General features: G+C 45.4%; 1 protein-coding gene across 1 annotated transcript in view; it reads right to left on the bottom strand.

Annotated features, from left to right (window-relative positions):
* Positions 1 to 3,342: 3,342 nt before the first annotated feature.
* Positions 3,343 to 23,151, bottom strand: part of SHD (Src homology 2 domain containing transforming protein D) — a 63,368-nt gene continuing 43,559 nt past the window's right edge. The window contains exons 4-6 of the mRNA XM_030220141.1: positions 10,465 to 10,645; positions 8,316 to 8,435; positions 3,343 to 4,705 (exon numbers count right to left, since the gene is read on the bottom strand). Of these exons, the coding sequence (XP_030076001.1) occupies positions 4,519 to 4,705; positions 8,316 to 8,435; positions 10,465 to 10,645 (488 nt within the window). The 3' untranslated portion in view covers positions 3,343 to 4,518. The remainder of the gene's footprint in view (positions 4,706 to 8,315; positions 8,436 to 10,464; positions 10,646 to 23,151) is intronic.

Below are 23,151 nucleotides of genomic sequence, written 5' to 3'. Positions count from 1 at the left end.
CATCTAGTCTTGTTTAATGGTTAAGCTGGCCCTGGAGGGTATGTTTCATATAAGGTGATTTAAGCTTACAATAACCAACCAACCACAGCCTCCTGCGGTGGAGGTGGTAGAGATGAGGAATTCAAGAAAGCATGGGCCAGGCACAGAGGATCTCTGCCAGAGAGGAAGGGATTGTAGAGATCAGTAGCTGGGTGTGAATGGGCAGACTGGATAAGCCAGGTAGTCTTTATCTGGTGTCATATTCTACATAACCCGATCTTCACGCTAAAGCACCCACATAATTCCTGTCAAGATCAGATTATATGAATAAAAAGCAATTGAATACCTTACCTCCACTGAAACACGGGGATACCATACCTAGAATTTTTCTTGCCTTTGAATGTGGGTATGGGGAGGGTGGTACTGTTTGTTTAATGGTAATGATTCTTTTTGGTACTATTATTATTGATTGCTTTGTATTTCTTCTTTAAAACACAATAAAAATTAATTTAAAAAGATAAGTGCATGCAGTTTTCTTCCCTTATTGAGTTACAAGCTCCCACCTCTTTAATGCTGCTAAAGTAGAGAGGTGTGGTAGCCGTGTTAGTCCACTCTTAAGGTTATCAATAGAAATCAAACAAAATAAAACATGGAAAAGAAAAGAAGATGATACCTTTTTTATTGGACATAACTTAATACATTTCTTGATTAGCTTTCGAAGGTTGCCCTTCTTCGTCAGATCGGAAATAAGCAAATGTGGTAGCAGATAGTATATATAAGGATCCTGAAAGGTAACTTTAAAACAATACAGGAACATAAGACCTTTGAAGTCAGAATGATTGAATATTTTGACACCCAACAGACAGGACTTAACAAGGATCTGGGTTTTCTAGCCCAATATAAACCATAAAATTGTATTTCTCTGTTTATCACCCTCCTGTCACCTACCCACACCCATCTTGTTAGAATATCAATGAAATGCTTTGATGTCCCCATGCATACCTCCTACCCACCCCCACCCTCCACACCCTGTCAGACTGTCAAAGTAATGCTTGGATGTCTCACTTATATATACTATCTGCTACCACATTTGCTTATTTCCGATCTGACGAAGAAGGGCAACCTTCGAAAGCTAATCAAGAAATGTATTGTTATGTCCAATAAAAAAGGTATCATCTTATTTTCTTTTCTATGTTTTCTTTTGTTTGATTTCTATTGATATGCTGCTAAAGGTATCTGGCTAATTTTAGGTATCTGAAAACCCCATAATCCTTGCTAATCCTTTTAGTATGTTTACTGCTAAATGGCAAGAGGAAAGAAGCACGAAGCACAGAAGAGATGCATGAAAAACAACTCCCAGATTCTGGTTCTGTCTGGTATGGTTTCTGGGGCTCCCGCTGAGTAAGCACATTCTGTACCATTCCCCATTATCAAAAGGTTGAGAGGCTTGACACGCTGTAATTTTCCAGCCAGCAGACTCTTGCTACTGACCTCAGAATCCAACACGACAAGGCACCAACTAGAGCCATGTTTTATGTTCCTTATACTTTACTGCCCCTGTTTCTTGGAATAATTTACCATTACGTATTCGCAGTGTTACTACCATCAAAGAATTTAAGCGAACTATAAAAACATGGCTATTCGAGCATGTTTTTCATCCATAGATGGTTGGTAATAGTTGTCATTCTCTCTCTACAGGCTGAGCATCCCTGAAAGTTTCCTTAAACCGATGCTTTCTATTTGGTTATTGACTGTTCTTTACCTTTTAGCATGAATGGTTTTCTCTGTCCTATAATTACTATAGTTCCTTTTCCTTTATAAAGTTTTAATTTACAAATTGCACACCGTCCTGTTCTGCGTGTCAGTTTGGGCGGTATAGAAAGTCTGAATAAATTATATAAACTATAATATACAGGGTAGCTTTTTGCTTGTTAAAAAGAAAAAAAAATCAATTGTTATGATTTGGGTTCCAGGGTGTTTTCCAGACTGCGTTGTAGCCTGTCATTTCTTGGGTGCTGAATGCACTCAAGCCACTCATACTGCCTCTAGGATGTGCATTAAAGGTCTTTCAGTACATACCCGGAGGTGTGTTATGTCCTACTAATTAACATCTTGTTGGGCAGACTGGATGGACCGTGCGGGTCTTTGTTACCTGAATGTTCTTCATTTTCTCAATACAGCAACATTTTCTTCTGATATTGTATTCTCAGTAGCCCTTGATACAAAATACAGTCTCTGGCTCCCTGGAATATTATGCTCCTAGCAGCACATGCTCTGTTATCAAGTGTTATATCTTTTTACGTGTTGTAGGTCTCTGGGGCAGGGATCGATCTTTACAACTAGGAAAGGAAGAAGATGGCTTACTGTTTAGAGCAGGGAAGTCAGGGTTCAAATCCCACCCTCCCACAGACACTCCTTGTAATCTTGACCAATAAGATTGCCAGCTGGCTTCAGATTTGTCCACTGTCTAAGTGGGTACCTGTGGCAATGGGAGATAAAGTGATTTGTCCAAGAGTTGACAGCTGACTCCAGATTCATCCAATAAGCTTGACCCATTCCCAGCTTTTACCCTACTGCATGCAGGGACCTATAGTTCTGATTTCCCAGTTGCAGTTGCTAAGAGCATCAAGACTACACATCCCATCATGCAATGAGGTAATCTCTAGACAGGATCAAGCCTATTGTATGAATCTGGAGTCATCTGGCAACTCTTGGGAAAATCACTTTATCTTCCATTACCACAGGTACCCACTTAGTGAGCTCTCTGAGAAACAGAGTTGGCATACATATCACCATCATACAGAACTGTATATGCACTGTAAAACCCAGACTGGCTCAATCTGTCCTCCTTTTTCTGGAGCCATATGGTAACCCTATAATACAAGTATTATCATGGGAAGCAGGAAGGGGGAACAGTAAGTTTTACAGTGCCAGGTGTCCTGTTTCACTTTAGTGCTGCAAGCAAAGAGCTTATGTTGGTACAAACAGTCTTGTCACACCTCACATCCTCTGGGGACAATGAACCATGAAAAACCTGCAAAGGAAATGTCAGCTTTTTATTCCAGCTGCAAAAAAGCATGAGACAGATTCAGCACTTTGGTACAACACCAGGGGAGGCACAAGAGAAAGACAAATTCAGCTGCTAGAAAAGCAAAGAGGTGAGGGAAGGGCAAGTCTAGAAACAAAGACAGGCAGACCCCCCCCCCCTCCCAATTCCAGCTGCAGAAAAGCATGAGACAGATTCAGCACTTTGGTACAACACCATGGGAGGCACAGGAGAAAGAAAGACAAATTCAGCTGCTGGAAAAGCAAAGAGGTGAGGGAAGGGCAAGTCCAGAAACAAAGACAGGCAGGACCCCCCCCCCCCCCCCAATAAATAAATTATTGTTAAGGGTACAGGCACTGGTTCTCTCCCCCCACACTCAAAGGTCTGAGCCAGCAGTGAGGCATAAAGAAGACTAGGAAAGAAGGAAAGAGCAAGACAAAGCCAGGGAGGAAAAGCAAGGTAGATAAAGAAGGGAGGAAAGAGTAGAGGATAAAAGAAACAAGGGCAGGGAAGCCCACTTCATATCCCTCTGCTGCTCTTTGTGATCTTGGGAAGTCACTTAACCCTCCATTGCCTCAGGTAAAACAAACAAAAAATCCATTGTAAATCTTATGGGAACAGGAAAATACCTGAACAACACTGACCTAGAGATCCCACTGAAAAAGGTGTGAGCTAAATCCACATTTAAAAAATACTTTTGACACAGCATTCACTGTTTGTAATAATCAAGCTCTATTCTAATAATCCAGCGAAGTGTTCGTGGGTGGTCCAGAGCAGTCACAAGGGCCTCCTGAGACAGGACATGTATCCCTGCGAGAACACAGAGAAGTAGCCGGTCTTCAACCCAATGGCTTTCACACATTTCAAGTTTTTCTTTTTTTTCTGATATTCTGTATTGGAAATATTCTATTTTTAAAAAATTGGTGTTTTTGGAGTCAATCATTTTGAGGAAACCACATCTGGAAGGATTTTCATGTTTCTACATAGCAAAAATAATAATTAGACCATAGTCCAAAAAGATTTGTATTAAACAGAACCATTATTGGATGTTATTTCTGGAAGTAATGCTTTCTGCTCTCCTCCTCCCAGCCACCTTAAGATCAGAATAACTGGGGAGAGTTAATTAACTGTGCTGTGGCTCACACACTGTCACTGTCACTCCCAATCACACTTGCCCTTTCCAGAGGGGGGGGGGGGGGTCACAGGAGTGGCTCCTGGGATACAGAGCAGAGTGCATAACACCAGTGTAATGCAGGGTTCTTGCAGATATATTGGTTCTGGATCAATTCAGTTCTGAAGAAAAAGAAAAGCTGGTTTCTTGGTTGCTGATGCATCCTGCAGGGTATCACCAGCTCTAGTCTGTCACTCCTGTACATTCAGTCTCTGTCTCCTCATATGCCAGCCCGGGGGGGGGGGGGGACTGGGAAGACCCCCTGCTACATCTAGATCCAGGCAGTTTGAACCCAAGAAAGCCTTTACCCGGATGCTGATGGTCAGAGGGTTTGTACTGGTACAGGGTAAAGCAGCGAGAGATGCTCAGCTCCTTTCACAGGCAGCTTTCTGCTGGTGTAGTGATGGATAACCTCGCAGATGCTCTCGAAAGGAGCACTGTTCTGGCCTAAGATATACTTGTTGTCCTTTGTCCTTGTAAATTTCATGTGCATGAATCCCTGGGTGCTCCTACAGAGAGCAGAGAAACAGGATCTTTAATGTCACCGTTACTAGTACAGTCAGAAAGGGGGGAGGGGAAGCATATTTCTCCATGTGATAGTTACTGGTACAGCCAGAACACATACTTCCTCTGTCATAACCAGTACAGTCAGAAAGTAGCATTCTTGCTCAGGGGTGGGGTGGGTTTCTTAGGAAGGGAAGGTTCAGAGTTTGCTAAGGATTTTGCATGACTGGAATGGCAGCTATCAAGAGATCTCCTCAACATGGCATGCAATGCAGAAACATAGTGAAGCAATGCTCAGAAGAAAGCATATGCAAATGATATGCATGCTTAATTTGCACTAACAAACACACAAAGTAAAGGGGAGGACCATGCCTGGCACATGCGTACAAAGGTTTTCTAGTAAGGACTGCTCTTGTGTGCATGCACAGACATACCTGGAAGTGTAAGCACACAGCGGTGCTATTCTCCTGAGCTTTTAATCAGTGGCGTAGCTACGTGGGGCCACGGGGGCCTGGGCCCCCATAGTTTTGGCCCTGGACCCCCCCCTGCTGACGACCCTCTCGACCCCCCCTCCCACCGCCAACCCTCCCCCGCTGCCGCCGTCGGCTGCCTTTGCTGGTGGGGGACCCCAACCCTCGCCAGTCGAGGTCCTCTTCTTCCGGCGCAAGGCTTCGTTCTGTTTCTGTGAGTCTGACAGAAACAGAATGAAGCCTTGCGCCAGAAGAAGAGGACCTCGGCTGGCGGGGTTGGGGTGCCCCACCAGCAAAAGACGACAGTGGCGGGGGAGGGTTGGTGGCGGGAGGGGGGAATCGAGAGGGTCGGGGGCGGGGGGCGGTGGCGCCGGGGGGGGGGGGGCTAAAATGTGCCCCCTCACCTTGGCCTCTGGACCCCCCTCCCGCCGAAGTCTGGCTACGCCCCTGCTTTTAATTATGAGCCTTTCAAAAACTGTTTACACTAACATGTATTTTCATAAATAAATTGATATTTAAGCTCAGAGAAACAGATGCCAATGTGTGCTTTCACTTTTGCTCGGACTCGCACACATAGTTGTTTCTCCCTATCAAAGCTTAAAAACTTACACGGTCTTCCTTTCACTTAGAAAAGAAGACAACACCTGCAGCTCAATGTGAGAAATTGACAAGAAATCTTCTAAAAAACTTCTATGTTGCCCCTGACCTGCCATTACATTTTCAGCATTATGGGCCACCATTTCCTTCTGTGCGTTGCAGGGCATTTGTTTGCGCATTGGGAAGGAATATTTACTGATCTCATTAACATCCATTTAAATACATTTCAATACAATTTGCGGCCATCTTTAACATACACATTAACACCTGCGCCTAAGCTCTTGCATTTGGTGCACAATAACACATACACAAATCAGGGCTAACTGCTTTTTAACACTAGCGTTAGTTTTGAACATTGGCCCCCAGCCCAACTATTAGGAAAGACTAGGCAGTCACCTAGGCCAGTAGCTTCTGGGGTGGGGGGCACCAAAGAGTAGCCGCAGTCAAAGCAAAATTATAGATTCTGCAGAAACTGAAAAAAAAACAACAGGAGGTACTTTTACCAACAGGGAGGGTGGGCAACACTGTTCCCTGAAAGCTGAGCGAGAGTCCTCCAACTGGGCAGTGCTTAAATATTGTGCTTTCAATTGGTAGGGACAGGCAAGTTCCTTAGAGTCCTATAGAGCTTGCTTGTCCCTCACTATTGGAGTGGCCTAGTGCACTGGTCTTCACATCCAGAAGTGGCCAGTTCAAATCCCACTGCTGCCCCTTGTGATCTTGGGCAAATCATTTAACCCTCCATTGCCTCAGGTACAAAATTAGATTGTGAACCCTCCAGGGACAGGGAAATACCCACTGTACCTGAATGTTACTCACCTTGAGCTACTACTGAAAAAAGTGTGCGCAAAGTACAAATAAATAAATAAATAAATATTGAAATGTAATAGTGAAACAGCACCCCCCACTGGCAGGACTGTAGGTGGAGGACTCCCACTCAGCTTAGAGAGAACAGTGGTGGGCAGTTGTCAAATAACCCATTTACCCAGATTATTCTGGGAGGTATGGTGCATGGTGTTCATAATTACTTGGGGAGGGGCAAAGGGATAAAAGTTATCTGAGGAGGATATGCCATCTTTTTCAAACATAAATGATATAGGGTTGGGATTTACTCAAGTCACTTTAGCAGGCACTAGGACATTTCAGCATGCACTATTTATAACAGTTAGTAATGTGTGGGAATTGTGAAAATATAGCACCTGCTAAAATGAATCAGGTCCCCCCTCCCCCGATACATGCAATAAAAAGCCAGAACAGGACATTTTGACTTCAGAAACACTTTTTGCACATGCACAGTGTAACAACAGGGTTCTCAAAGAATATTCAGTTCTCCTTCCCTTGTACTTCATACATTTTGCAATGGAAAGAGTATTTTGTACAGAGGATAATTTGATTAATTATCCTCTGTAAAAATGTTGGTTCATGAATGCTCCCTGCAGGAGCTGCCCATGTGCGCAGTAATATCTCCAGAGGTATTTCAGTATGAGCCTAAAACAAACAATGGGACCTGGAAAAGCAGCGCCTGTATCGTCTTATCCAGCTATAATAACCCATGGTCACCCTTTTCCCCAAAGGACTTTCACTCAGTGCTGGTGGGTCCCAGAGGAAGAGGCTATTAAAGGCAGAGCACACTGAAAGATGATGTTAGTTAAAAGGGTTAGTGTCTGTGTCAACTGATTTAGTCACAACCTTAACCTCTTCCCACCCTGTTCTCCATAAGTGCCATGACAACACTGACATCAGAGGCAGAACCTAAGCAATCCCCAGGGCAGGAGAGGAAGGGAAAAGATGTCCAAATGGCCTCCTTCTCTGCTCTGTTCATACTTATTTTGAGCTGGAAAGAAACATCTATAGAATCTTCAAAACCTGTTGGCCCGGTCCACATGATTGTCATTTTGCAGAATAACCCAAAGCGAACCAAGCCATACAGAGTTACATTGGAGGAAAGCAAAGTGGGAATTAAGAGTCAGGATAGGCTTAGATGCTGCCTGAAGGGAAGGACATCTGAGATAGAGCTGTGGGTACAGAAACTGCAGCAGGAGTCTCCTCTCACTGCTTCAGATGGTCCACAAGCTGCTGCTGGTAACTCCCTATATTCATTTTGCTTCTTCCCCAGACACCTCTAATCCTTCCCACAGGCCAATACTGCTACCTCTCCTTAACTAACAAGCAGCAGAGGCTAGGGATGGGGAAGAGGAGGTGTGCCATCCCACACTTCCCAGCAAAGCCTCTGCACAATGATTCATAAACAGAAACGGGAATGTCCACTAACGCTCACCTCCTCCGTCTCCATCGCTCCACTATATCACTTCCAGAGCTTCCTGGAGCCATCAGCACACCGAGCACATATATCACCCCTGAACCCAGACGTATATGAGCCAGTTCTGTGTATTTTGTTTGTATGTACAAGTGCTGAGCTGTGTACTTTGACCTGTGTTTACACATATGCCCATGATGCTGCCACATATGTTGCTCTATGTACACGCACATGCTAGTTCTGTGCATTTTGCTCTGTGAATATAAGGTGTGCTTAGGCGTGGTCTCTCCTTACCTCAGGGACAGGGAATAGTCACTCTGGCTGGTCTGGCTGTTCCTCACCAGGTAACTGCACTCCTTACACAGCACCAGCAGGTTCTCTGCGTCGGCTCTACTGATGGCCCCGTGGTACCAGCTGCAGGGGACACAATACTGGCACTATCAGACCATGGTGAAGGGGGGGGGGGCAAGGAAAAGTCAAGGACTACCTTATTTCAGGATCAGTATAGAGATCTAACTTCTCTCTCTTTCTGGATATAACTGTCTTCTCTAACGAGGAGCAGATACAACAGGCTGCCCTCTCCCTGCAGCTCTCTATACAGGGGCATAGCCAGACATCCAATTTTGGGTGGGCTACAGCCCAAGGCACGAGAACCCCGACCCCCCCCCCCCCCCCAGGCAATTGGGCTTCTCTCAACTCTTCCCCCCTTCCCCACTGTACCTTTTAAACCCTTCAGTTCTTTGCTGGAAGTGAGCAACTACTCATAACTAGGGGGGGGGAGGGTAAGAATCACTGCTCGCTGCTGGCGAAGAACTGAAGGGTTTAAAAGATATGGGGGGATGGAATTGAGAGATGTTGGAAAACCTGCTGGGGAGAAGGAGTGATGCCAGGAGTCTTCAGCTGGCAGGGCTTGGGGAGCTCCATTAACCACATCACAGAAGCGCCACTGCTGGGTGGGCCTGTGCCCACCTGTGGCTATGGCACTGTCCTAACCTCTACCTCTACTTCCATCCCTGTGCAGAACCATGGAAAAAGCAGCACAGCACCTTTCAGCGATGCTGGGGGGAGAGGAAGGGAAGGTTCAGATTTTGCTAAGGGTTGTGCCTGATTGGAGTGGAAGCTACAAGCAGATCTCTCAACCTGGCATGTTCTGCATCTGGCTCTTTCCCTTTCAGGCAGAGCTCACATCATCCTCCAGGGCATTGGTGGAAGTGCCTGGCTGCCTCTGATAGTTACTGGGCGGCTGCAGTTCTGCATCAGGACAGACAGAAGAGTCACAACTGTCACCGAGAGCAGCCCAGAGGAGTCTTTTACAGTACCACAGTATTTACAATTTTTGAAGCCTTTCCTTCATCACTTACAGGCAGATGATCAAAAGCCGCGCGCTGTTCCAATCAGCGCTCTAAAATAGCGCCGGAACAGCGTGGGGTGCTATTAGACCTATGATCAGAGATAATGCATGCAAATTTAAGCAGCACAATTATCTCTGATCATGGGGTAGAAGTGCGGGAGAATTGTGCCTGAAAATGCGCGCAGCACAATCCTCCCACACTTGTTTGACAGGTCTGGGCTGGAGACCAATGAAAAGAGAAGGACATCCATCGTTAAATCGGAAGATGGACGTCCTCAACTGCCAGTTGCAGGGATGGCCAAATTTCAAGGGGTGTCTGTGGTATAGCAAGGGGGCAGTTGAGGATGTCCAAAATTTGGATGTTTCTGCAATGGGCAGTTAAGGACGTCTAAAATTGGATGTTTCTATGAGAAACACGTCTTTCTCATAGAAACATCCAATTTTGGATGTCCTTAACTGCCCGTTGCAGAAATGTCCAAATTCTGGACGTCCTCAACTGCCCCGTCACAGAAACGTCCAAATTTTGGATGTCCTCAACTGCCCTCGCTGGCAGGTTTGCTGTAGGGGGGGAATGGAGGTCTGCCAGCATGCAAATGCATGCTGGACAGGGCTCACCATTCCTCCCCAATGATCTGCAAACCCTAACACCAGCTCACAGCTGGCGTAGGGTTTGTCGTGGCCAGCGACCCAATCTTTGGCGCGCTGGATGCTGATCATTAGGGATGAATGTGTTAAGCGCTGATTAGCATGCATTTGCATGCTACTTGCACTGAGAGCCCTCGAGCTCATTGTTTCACGCGCTCAAGGGCTCTGATCATGGGGTGGTAGCAAACGTCGGCGCTAGTATGGCACTGCGTTTGCTTTTGATCATCTGCCTGATAGAATGGAAAAAGGGGAAGAAAACAATGCAGCTACTTTCATTTCCCACTCAAGTTTCTATTTCTCATAAACTCCTACTCCAGAACTGTATTAACTTCTATTCATTTCTCCTGCTGGGAAGGACTCCCTGTACTACTTCCCCCTACAGACATGCATACATATAACAGAAAAAAACCCCCACAAGTACTCCTGGATCCTGCTGTTGCTACTTACACCTGTTTCTCCAGTGGCAATGACAGGTCCACTTTCTCACCCATGACAAGGCTACGTTCAGGGCTCTGGGTGCAACCGGTGTACCGCCCCCGTCCTGCCAATGGGCTCATTGGCTTGGCTGACAGCAGGCGCTCTTTGGAAGTGGGGGACATGTGCTCCCACTCGGGGTTTTCAAACTGCACTGTGGCAAAGAAAAGAGAGGAGAGCAGGGGATGAAAGTGTCACTTCTTCCATATCTAAAGGCATTTGCTTCATCCAGATCTCAGCCTAAACCCCTCTCAAATCATCACCTCGTTTCTGACTGGTGCCTAAGTATTCTTAAAGCAGCAGTGTGCTTTTGCTCTTTGTATGGTCTTATTCCTAAGTTTCCTTCTTGTTTTGAATTTTAAAAAGTCTGCAGCCTTTATTATAAATCACACATTTTATTTATTGTTTCACCATCCAGTCCACCCTTCACATTGAGTACTGGTATTACCAGTAAAAAAAGGCCTTACTCAAGCCGAAATTCCATTCTATTTCATTTCAGTCATGCTGGTGCTCCTCCTGAATGAGGTTCTGATGCTGAGCAGTGCCCTTCATTCTCAGACTCATAATGGTGGGTGCACAGATGGAGGAAAAACTCTCACAAATTTTAAGCCATGATATATCTCCTTAAATGAAATTTAAAAAAACCATGAATGCAAAAGAGGAATTTAACGACCAGGCATGTTTTATAAATTATTTTTTAAAATATTCAGTTGCTTTAAAAGATGAGCTCATCACATCAACTCCCACCCTAAAATTAAAGCTCTCCTTAAATATGTAAGTAAAGAATGCATTTCTGTCATTATAAATCCCGACTCCCTCCTAGCCTGGTGTTGCTACTTCCCAACCGCCTCCTCTTCCCCCCCCCCCCCCCCCCCATCTGCTTCACTGAATAATGAAATGGGTTTTTGATTACTTCAAAAGCAAAAGGGAGAAGGGACAGGGCACTTTACTCTGCGATGTGGTGATTGCACAGCAAGCTGTTTACAGCACCAGATTAGGCTGTCAAAACCTGTCCATCATCCTACATGTGGTTCTGTGAGAGGTACAGAGTAGGGAGATTAAGGTGTTGGGGGGAGCAGAGAGTGAAACAGAAGACTGCAGCCAAGCAAGCACCAGTCAGCAGGAAGATAATGGGGGGGGGGGGGGGGGAGGAGACAGACAGATACCAAAACAGCAGAGAGAGAGAGAGAAAGAGAGGGCAGGAGGAAGTTATGTGTAGGAGGGTAGGAATGGGGAGGTAAAGTTGCAAATCACCTTCATCACTGAAGGACGGGTCAAAGAGCTGTCCAACTGGTGGTGGCCAGGGCAGGTCTTGCATATCCTTCCTTAATCTGTACTGCAGCCAGGCCCATGGGGCAAATAAGAAAGGGGGACAGGGTGGAAGGGCTCAAAAAGACAGAATAATGAGACATGATGACTGAAAAAGAAACAGGCTGGCATCCTATGAAACTGAGGCAGAATGGAAAAGGGCAAAAGGCAAAGTTTATTATTTGTATCCTGGGAGAAACCAGTGGCAGAAAGAGATAGATGTGACTGGATGGTAGACTGATGTTCAGTGGGATTAGGTTTGGAATGAGTAAACTAAATGCTAGGTGAACATCAGATTCCCACCACTGAAACTTTTATGGATTCTGGGGACCGTCCTTTCGCCCCTAAAAGTCGCCTCTCTTCTTCTCAAGAAACAGAAAATAGAAGAGACCCAATAACATGGGATGGAGAGGCTTCTCAATGCATTTGCCATCTTAAAAAGGGACCTGTGTGGTTTCCATAGTCTGTGGACCATGACTGTCCTTTGTTGATCCTTTATAGGGTATCACAGCCTACTGAGACTCCAGGTTCCTCCAGGACCAGAGCTGCACTCTGAAGTAAGCCCCCCTGTTCCCCCTCCCCCATAAACATTTTTCCAGGGAGCCTTTGTGAACTGGGGTGTGTATCAGGGCTGATGTAACCATTAGGCAGACTAAACAATCACTTAAGGTGGTCATTCTCAGGGGAGCAACAAGGAGCAGCTACAGAGAAAGCAAAACAATAAGTCCTGAGAGGCATACTAACTTAAAAACCATCAGTGCAACTTTTACCTACTCCAATTTACATTCTCTGACCACTCCTTTTTCCACCCCTCTTGATAATATTTATTTATTTATTTATTACATTTGTATCCCACATTATCCCACCTTTTTGCAGGCTCAATGTGGCTTACAATTCATCGTGGATACTGGAAATAGAAAAGAATGTACATTTGGTTTTACAGCAAGTTTTAGGTACATGATGGTGAAATACATAGTACTGGAAATAGAAAAGAGTATACATTTGTTTTAGCAGAAGTTTTGGGTACATGATGGTGAGATACATGATAGTGTTAAAGCCATAGACATTAGGTACATGATAGTGTGAAAGCAAAAGACATTAGAGAACATTCCTGGATATCTTAAAGAATGTAGAGTTATGCGTGTTGTTCTTTATGATATATTTTGTCGAAGAGATAAGTTTTCAGGAGTTTGCGGAAATTGGTCATTTCGTAAACCGTTTTCAGGTTACGTGGCAGTGTGTTCCAGAGCTGTGTGCTTGTATAGGAAAAGGTTGATGCATGCATTGATTTGTATTTCAAGCCTTTACATTTGGGAGGATGAAGGTTGAGGAATGTGCAGGAGAATTGTTTTGCATTTCTGGGTGGTAGTTCTATTAGGTCTGACATGTAGGCTGGGGCGTCACCATGGATGATTTCATGGACCAAGGTACAGAGTTTGAACGTAATGCGTTTTGAGTGGGAGCCAGTGTAGTTTTTCGCGAAAGGGTGTTGCACTTTCGTATTTTGGTTTGCCGAATATAAGTCTGGCTGCCGTATTCTGGGCTGTCTGGAGTTTTTGGAGTATTTGCTCTTTGCAGCCGGTGTAGAGTGAGTTACAATAGTCCAGATGACTGAGTACCAGTGATTGCACCAGGTAGCGGAAGACATTCCTTGGGGAAAATGGTCCGACTCTTTTTAGTTTCCACATTGAATGGAACATCTTTTTAGTTATGTTTTTTGCATGATTCTCAAGTGTTAGGTGTCGATCAATGGTGACTCCAAGGATTTTTAGGGTGTCTGAAACTGGTAGACTTAGATTAGGTGTGTTGATGGTGGTAAATTCCTTCTTGTTGTATTGCGAGGTGAGAACTAGGCATTGGTTTTTTTTCAGCATTTAGTTTCAGTCGAAATGCATCTGCCCAGGAGTTCATTATGTGTAGGCTTTGGTTGATTTCGTCGGAAATTTCTCTTAGATCATGTTTGAATGGGATGAAGATTGTTACATCATCGGCATATATAGGTTTAGATTCTGATTCGATAGTAGCTTAGCCAAGGGTGTCATCATTAGGTTGAATATGGTCGGTGAGAGGGGAGATCCCTGTGGAACTCCGCATTCAGGTGTCCATATGGCTGATGTAATCAAGTTTGATGTCACTTGATATGAGTGGGTGGTTAGGAAAGCCTGAGAACGTTACCTCCGATTCCGAAGTATTCGAGGATGTGTAATAAAATTCCATGGTCAACCATGTCGAATGCGCTTGACATGTCAAATTGTAACAGTAGTATGTTGTTGCCGTATGCTATCAATTGTTTGAGTTTGGTCATAAGCGTGACTAGTACGGTTTCCGTACTGTGATTAGAGTGAAATCCTGACTGGGAATCGTGCAGTACCGAGAACTTGTTTAGATACTCTGCAGAAACCCTTGCCTCAATGAGGAATACTTCCTGTCCACTTGACCCTTTCCCATCCCAATGGTTAAAGATCTCGGAACTAGGGCTTTTACCTAAGATTCTCTCCCTAATCAATAGCTGTTTGTCGTCTGGCAGGTACCTACTCTTTGGAAAACTGCAGTAGTTCGACCTATCCTAAAGAAACCTTCCCTTCATTTTCAAATTTCAGCGCACTATCGTCCTGTATCAAATCTTTGTTTTCTTTCTAAAGTCCTAGAGAAAATCGTGTACATATAGATTTCCTCTTTTCTCTAGCGTACCAAGTATGGGCAGTGGGGGCAGGTCCGTGTGCAGGAAGCAAGGGGGGTGAATGGAGCAGTCTTGCAGCTGTTGGCTCTGCCAGTTGTCTGCCCCCTCTGACGTTACTTCCTGTTCCGGGGCAGGGGACCGGCGGAGCTGACAGCCACGAGATTGCTCTGTGCACCCCCAGGTGGTGAGGATGATGTGCTTCGGAGGAGGAGGTGGATGATGCGCCATAGAGGGGGCATAGCGGCAATCTGCCCCGAGTGGCAGCCAACCTAGGTACACCACTGCCTCTTATATGCTCTTCACCCAGCACAGTCAGGTTTCAGGGCCCACTTCAGCCCTGAGACCGTCATAACTGCTTTACTAAGTGAAATTTATTCCCACCTATACAAACGTAACATTGTCCTTGCTATTTCTTTTGATCTTGTCAATCATTCACTCCTGATATCACATCTTGCTCTGTCAGGATCTGCCCTTATTTGGCTGTCTTCTTTTCTTACTAATCGCTCTTATCCAGTGGCGTAGCCAGAAGTCAATTTTTGGGTGGGCCAACAGGTTGGATGGGTGGGCACTAAACAGTGGTGTGCTGGTAAATATTTAACAACAGGCTCTCTCCCCGGTCCACCTCTGCCCCCCCCCCCTCACGTCTACCTCCCCTCAAAATTGCAGAGCTGGCTATAGCTGGGGAGAGAGCCTGGGGGGGGGGGGGGGGAGGCAATGCATTACTCTCTCCAGGAAAAAAACTTTAAATGATCCCAGGTTCCAATCTAATTCATGTTTAATGTGGGATAAAATGCCATAAATAAGTAAATAAATATAAACTTTTAATGTTGAGCACCTGATTCTCAAAGTGGACATATTCCAAACACTATAATGAAAATAAAATTATTTTTTTCTACCTTTGTTGTCTGGTGACTTTGTTTTTCTGATCATGCTGGCCCAGTATCTGATTCTTCTGCTATCAGTCCTCTTAACTCCGTTTCCAGGGCTTCCTTTCATTTCTTTACTTTCCGCCTTTCTTCTTAATTTCTTGCTCTATATCCATAAGTAAAAGCTGGGTCCTCCGCAGACTTGACTGTCCAGTGGATCCAGCTTCTGCCTATTTTCTTCATCCATGTGCAGTTTTTCTCCTCTCTTCCTTTCCCTCATCTCATCTCCTTCCTCACTCTTCCATCCCCTCTATCCATGTCCAGCATTTCTTCTCTCTCCCTTCGCTCTCCTCCATCCATGTCCAGCAACCCTCTTGTCTCCTGCCCTTCCCTCCATCCATGTCCAGCAACCTTCCTCTCTCCTCTTCCCTCCCCTCCATCCACCAGCAACCTTCCTCTCTCCTCTTCCCTCCCCTCCATCCACCCATGTCCAGCAACTCTCCTCTCCCCTCCATCCATCCATACCCAGCAATTCTCTTCTCTCCCCTGCCCCCCTCCATTCATCCATACCCAGCAATTCTCCTCTCTCCCCTGCCCTTCCCTCCATGTCCAGCAATTTCTCCTCTCTCCCTGGGGCCCTGCCTTCCCATCCATCTCCTGCTCCTTCCCTCTGCTGTGCCCCATTTCTCCCAGTCCCATCCACCCTCTGCTCACCACCCCTCCTAGTCCCATCCATCTCCTGCTCCTTCCCTCACTCTGCTCAACACCCCTCCCTCTGCTGTGCCCTTCTCCCAGATCAAGTTGCACCTCGCCTGCCTGCCCGCGAGGTCCAGGATCGCACGATTCTGTCTACCCCTCTCTTCCTCCCTCTGGCGCTGCCTGCAGACAGTAATCTACCTGGGATCCAGGCACGCAGCATGTATCCACGCTGCCTTCGCACTGCCCCGGAAGCCTTCTCTTTAAGAGAAGGCTTCCGGGGGCAGTGTGAAGGCACCCGGCCGCGAGGTCCAGGATTGCGTGATTCCGTCTACCCCTCTCTTCCTCCCTCCCTCCGGCGCTGCAGTAATCTGCCTGGGATCCCGGCAGCGTGGATACATCGCTAATGCTGCTGGGATCATAGATAGATTAAAGACTGCAGCGCCGGAGGGAGGGAGGAAGAGAGGGGTAGACGGAATCGCGATAAGCGGTGGTAAGCTGTTGTCGGGGTCTGGGAGCTGACAGACTCTGCTTCTGGGTGGGGCGGGCCTGAGGCTAAACTCTTCTTTGCAATCTTTTCATAAGTCCTTTAGCCACTATCATTCATTCAGTCGACTGGTATTTCTTTCCACTTTTATGCTGACGGTATTTTTCTAATTTATGCTACCAATCCTTACACTCCTTCTACTGGACCCTTTCAAAACTGTCTGGATCTTGTCTCACACTGGCTAAGTGAACATAAGTTAGTTAGCATAGTAACGTGGAGGGGCATTTTCGAAAAAAACATCCAAGTTGTGATTTGGACGTCCTTGCAAAACGGCGAAATTCCCGTATTTAAAAAAAAAAAAAAGATAGATGTCCATCTTTCGTTTCGAAAATACCGTCAGAGATGTCCAAATCCTTAAATTTGGATGTCCCTAGATTTGGAAGTCCCTAGACATGGACGTTTCTGACTTTCGGCGATTTTCGAAACCAAAGACGTCCATGTCTAAAACATCCTAATGCAAGCCATTTGGACGTGGGAGAAGCCAGCATTTGTAGTGCACTGGTCCCCCTGACATGCCAGGACGCCAACCGGGCACCCTAGGGGGCACTGCAGTGGACTTCATAAAATGCTCCCAGAAACATAGCTCCCTTACCTTGTGTGCTGAGCCCCCAAAACCCACTACCCACAACTGTACACCACTACCATAGCCCTTACGGGTGAAGGGGGACACCTAGATGTGGGTTTGTGGTGGGTTTTGGAGGGCTTGCTGTTTCCTCCACAAATGTAACATAGTAGATGACGGCAGAAAAAAACCAACAAGATAAACTCATATGTGGTACTTTATGTGTATACCTGTCCTTGATTTGTATCTGCCATTTTCAGGGCTCAGACCATAGAAGTCTGCCCAGCACTAGCTCCACCTCCCAACCACCGGCTCTGCCACCCAATCTCCGCTAGGCTTCTGAGGATCCATTCCTTCTGAACAGGATTCCTTTATGTTTATCCCACGCATTTTTGAATTCCGTTACCGTTTTCATCTCCACCACCTCCCGCAGGAGGGCATTCCAAGTATCCACCACTCTCTCCGTGAAAAAATACTTCCTGAAATTTTTATTGAGTATACCCCCCTTCAATCTCATTTCATGTCCTCTAGTTCTACCGCCTTCCCATCTACGGAAAAGGTTCGTTTGCAGATTAATACCTTTCAAATATTTGAACGTCTGTATCATATCACCCCTGTTTCTCCTTTCCTCCAGGGTATACATGTTCAGGTCAGCAAGTCTCTCCTCATACGTCTTGTAACGCAAATCCCATACCATTCTTGTAGCTTTTCTTTGCACCGCTTCAATTCTTTTTGCATCTTTAGCAAGATACAGCCTCCAAAACGGAACACAATACTCCAGGTGGGGCCTCACCAACGACTTATACAGGGGCATTAAAACCTCTTTTCTTCTGCTGGTCACACCTCTCTCTATACAGCCTAGTAACCTTCTAGCTATGGCCACCGCCTTGTCACACTGTTTTGTCGCCTTCAGATCCTCAGACTATCACCCAAGATCCCTCTCCCCGTCTGTACATATCAAGACTCTCACCACCTAACACATACATCTCCCGTGGATTTCTACTCCCTAAGTGCATCACTTTGCATTTCAATTTTCAAACCTTAAGACCATTCTTCTAGCTTCTGCAGATCCTTTTTCATGTTTTCCACTCTCTCCTGGGTGTCCACTCTGTTACAAATCTTAGTATCATCCGCAAAAAGGCAAACTTTACCTTCTAACCCTTCGGCAATGTCACTCACAAATATATTGAACAGAATTGGCCCCAGCACCGATCCCTGAGGCACTCCACTACTCACCTTTCCCTCATCTGAGCGAATTCCATTAACCACCACCCTCTGGCGTCTGTCCGTCAACCAGTTCCTAATTCAGTTCACCACATCCGGTCCTATCTTCAGCCTGTCAAGTTTATTCAAGAGCCTCCTGTGGGGAACCGTGTCAAAAGCTTTGCTGAAATCTAAGTAGATTACGTCTATAGCATGTCCATGATTCAATTCTCCGGTCACCCAGTCAAAGAATTAAATGAGATTCGTTTGGCACGATTTACCTTTGGTAAAACCATGTTGTCTCGGATCTTGCAACTTATTGGCTTCCAGGAAATTCACTATCCTTTCCTTCAGCATCACTTCCATTACTTTTCCAATAACCAATTACCGGCCTGTAGTTTCCAGCTTCTTCCCTATCACCACTTTTGTGAAGAGGGACCACATCCACTGTTCTCCAATCCCACAGAACCTCTCCAGTCTCCAAGGGTAACAGGTGTGGGGGGGGGGGGGGGTATGGGCCTTTGGTCCGCCTGTCTGAAGTGCGCTGCAGGACCCACTAAAACTGGTCCTGGGTCCTGGGTCCTGCATGCGCTGTCATGGACCTGAGTATGACACCTGAGGCTGGCATACAGGCTGGAACGAAATGTTTTTAAAGATGTTTTTTTGAGGGTGGGAGGGGGTTAGTGACCACTGGGGGAGTAATGGGAGGTCATCCCCGATTCCCTCCGGTGGTCATCTGGTCATTTCGGGCACCTTTTTGTGCCTTATTCGTAATAAAAACACGTCCGGGTGAACACATCCAAGTGTTCGTCAGGGATGTCCTTGTTTTTTTGATTACAGGTCATAGACGTCCAAGTGTTAGGCACGCCCAAGTCCCGCCTTTGCTATGTCTTTGACATGCCCCCTTGAAATTTGGATGTCCTTGCGACGGACTGCAGTTGGAGAGTCCAAATCAGGTTTCTATTATACCGATTTGGACGTCTCTGGGAGAAGGACATAGTAAATGATGACAGATAAAGACCTGAATGGTCCATCCAGTCTACCCAACAAGATAAACTCATTTTACATGGTATGTAATACTTTACATGTATACCAGAGTTTGATTTGTCCCTGCCTTTCTCAGGGCACAGACCATAAAAGTCTACCCAGCACTGTTCCTGAAGCTAATGTTGAAGCCCCTTAAAATTTACACTCCAGCAGCCCCTCCATATCTATTCAGTCATGATCAGGGCACAGACCATAGAAGTCCACCCTGCACCGGTTTTATTCTCCAAACACCGGCATCGCCACCCAATCTCCACTAACATTCCAGGTTCATTTGCAGATTAATACCCTTCAAATATTTGAACGTCTGTATCATGTCATCCCTGTTTCTCCTTTCCTCCAGGGTATACATGTTCAGGTCAGCAAGTCTCTCCTCGTATGGTTTGCAATGCAAATCCCATACCATTTTTGTAGCTTTTCTTTGCACCGCTTCCAGTCTTTTTACATCTTTAGCAAGATACGGCCTCTAAAACTGAACACAATACTCCAAGTGGGGCCTCACCAACGACTTGTAGAGGGGCATCAACACCTCCTTTCTTCTGCTGGTTATACCCCTCTCTATGCTGCCTAGCATCCTTCTGACCACATTGTCACATTGTTTCTTCACCTTTAGATACTCAGACACCAACACCCCAAGGTCTCTCTCCTGAGCCGAGCTTACTAACCTCTCCCCTCCTATTCGGTATCTCTCTTTTGGGTTTCTACTCCCCAAATGCATCACTCTGCACTTCTTGCCATTACATTTTAACTGCTATAATTCACAGGATTTATGTATTTTTTTTATCCTATATTTTCTAATACTATTTTTTTTACTTTAAATTTCTATACGGTGGATAAATACAACATTGAGAAGATTACTGTTAGTAAACACGTTTATTGGGATACATGTTCCCTGAGACAATTAGTTCTACTCCCCAATATGAATACCATTATACTCACATTATATACAAAAGATCACCTTATGTATATGTATACACATACACTCTCATTCAACACCTTAGTGAATTTGCCCAATTGCCTCCGGGAATCACTTGCACATTCACTTTTCCCTCTAAACCTCCCTTGTTAATCAAGCGATCATTCAATCAATGATTAATAAAGCACATCATATTATGCTGCCGTGCTATTTACGGAATATTGACACTCTATCATGTTCAAACTACTGGATGTTAACACTCTATCACATTGAAAATGCGACAATGACTCTTCAAACAATCTCCACAGGGCCACAAATTTTCTCCCCTGTGTTAGTTGGTTTCCATTATTGCCGAAAACCAGGGACGACCATCTCTAAGGTCAACCTAAATGTTGAGATTTGGGCGTCCCTGACCGTATTATCGAAACGAAAGATGGACGCTCATCTTGTTTCGATAATATGGGTTTCCCCGCCCGGCCCTCAGGAAAACTTGGGCGCCCCGTTTGATTATGCCCCTCATTGTCTTCTAGAAAGTTAACTATCCTTTCTTTCAGCAGCAACTCCATTATTTTTCCTACCACCGATGTGAGATTTACTGGTCTGTAGTTTCCCACTTCTTCCCTGTCTCCAGTTTTGTGAAGAGGGACCACATCCGCTCGTCTCCAATCTCGCGGAACCTCTCCCGTCTCTAAAGATCTATTAAATAAATCTTTAAGAGGTTCCGCCAGGACCTCCCTGAGCTCCCCCAGTATCCTGGGATGTGTCCCATCTGGCCCCATAGCTTTGTCCACCTTCAGATTCTCAAGCTGTTTATAAACTCAGATTCTCAAGCTGTTTATAAACTCTTTCTTCTGTAAATGGCGCAGTATCCACTGCATTCCCAGATATTCCATCGGCAGTCAACCTCGGTCCTTCACCAGGATTTTCCTCCATGAACACCGAAGAGAAGTAATTGTTTAGGACAGTCGCTTTATCCCCCTCACTTTCCACATAACCATTCTCATTATCTTTCAGTCTCGCAATTCCATTCCTATCTTTTCTCCTTTCTCCTATATCTGAAAAAGGTCTTGTAACCTCTCATCTTCAGCAATTTTTTTTCTGCTCGCGCTTTCGCTAGCCATATTTCCCTCTTTGCTTAATCCGATAATCTTTTCCGTGAGCCTCTCGTTGCGTTCTTTTGTATTTCTTGAACAAAGCCTCTTTTGCTCTTATTTTTTCAGCTACTTGGTTGGAGAACCATATAGGATTCCTGTTTCTCTTGTTTTTGTTTACTTTCCTCGTGTAAAGAACAGTTGCCATATTTATAGCAGCCTTCACCTTTGACCACTGATGTTCTACTTCTCCTACGCCTTCCCACTCCAACAGCTCCTTTTTCAGGTATTCCCCCATTTTATCAAAATCAGTACGTCTGAAATCCAGTACTTTTAGTTTTGTGCGTCCACACTCCACCTTCGCCCTCATATCAAACCATATCGAGTGATGATTACTATTACATAGGTGGGCACCCTCCCGAATATTAAACACTTCCTCCATTCTTGAGCACTAGATCTAGCATCGACCCTTCCCTCGTGGGTTCCTTCACCATTTGTCTGAGCAAGGCACTTTGGACGTTCCAATCCACATCAGACAAGTTGAAATCTCCCAAAAGGAGCACCTCCCCTTTCATACCAATCTTTTGAATATCCTCTATCAGATCCTTGTCTAGCTTCTCCATTTGTGCTGAAGGTCTGTAGATAACCGCCGTCAGTGGCCTGCAGGTTCACTGGTGGTCTTTCTACCCAACCCTTCCTCTTACTTTACTCGGAAATACTATTTCACCTGTAGATTCTTTTCTTATCACTCTTGGTTCCCAACTTACCTTTTCCTTACAAATTTCTAATCTTTGCAAAACCGTTTTTTTCCCAAAACTGACAAGCATGGGCGTAGCCAGACACCCAATTTTGGGTGGGTCCGGGCCCAAGATGTGTGGGCAGAAGAACTCTGCCCTGTCCCACAAGTGATTTGGTCTCTCTCTCTGGCCTGCATGCCATATGGTCTCTCAAACATCCCCCTCTTCCGCATACCTTTTAAATAGATTTTCACTGGCAGCGAGAAGCAACTAATACACACTGCTCATGTTGGCCCCACAGCCTTCCCTGATGCAACTTCCTGTTTCCACATAGGTGGGAATACATCAGAGAGAAGGCTGTGGGGCCGGTGCGAGCAGTATGTATCAGTTGCTTCTCGCTGCAGGAAAAGATTTGCTGTTTACAAGGTACAGCTGGTGGGGCTTGGGGATCCCTGCCAGCCACATCATAGGTGTGCTGCTACTGGGTGGGCCTGGGCCCACCCAGGGCCACCCTTGGCTACGCCACTGCTGACAAGATTTTGATCATGAGACATTTCACTCTTATTCTTTCTCTACTTCTTCTTGTCACCAGATTGGACTATCGCAATATAGTCTAGATTGGATGCTCCCAATGTAATTTAATGAAACTGCAATCGCTCCAAAACCCAGTATGAAACTTATGTCACACACAGAAAATTGATCATGTCTTCTCTCCATTTATCAAACTTCATTGGTTGCCTGTTGAGAAACAAACTATTTTCAAAACCCTTATGCTTGCTTTCAAGGCGCTTTGATTGTTTCTCCCCCTTTATTTATCCAGTTTTACTATTCCTTACTGCCCGGTTAGACTACTTCGTTCTATTAGTGATCACCACTTGTGTATCCCTAGTCCTAGGTTTGCCCAAATAGAATCCACTCGACACCACACCTTCTTCTGTGCTGCTCCCTCTCTCTGGAATTCTTTACCTCTGCATATCCAGGGTGAACTGTCCTTCAAGAAATCCAAGTCT

Source organism: Microcaecilia unicolor, chromosome 11, assembly GCF_901765095.1.
Source record: "Microcaecilia unicolor chromosome 11, aMicUni1.1, whole genome shotgun sequence".
NCBI lineage: Eukaryota > Metazoa > Chordata > Amphibia > Gymnophiona > Siphonopidae > Microcaecilia > Microcaecilia unicolor.
Note: the sequence above shows the minus strand (reverse complement) of the source record. Positions and strands in the feature narration are given on the sequence as shown.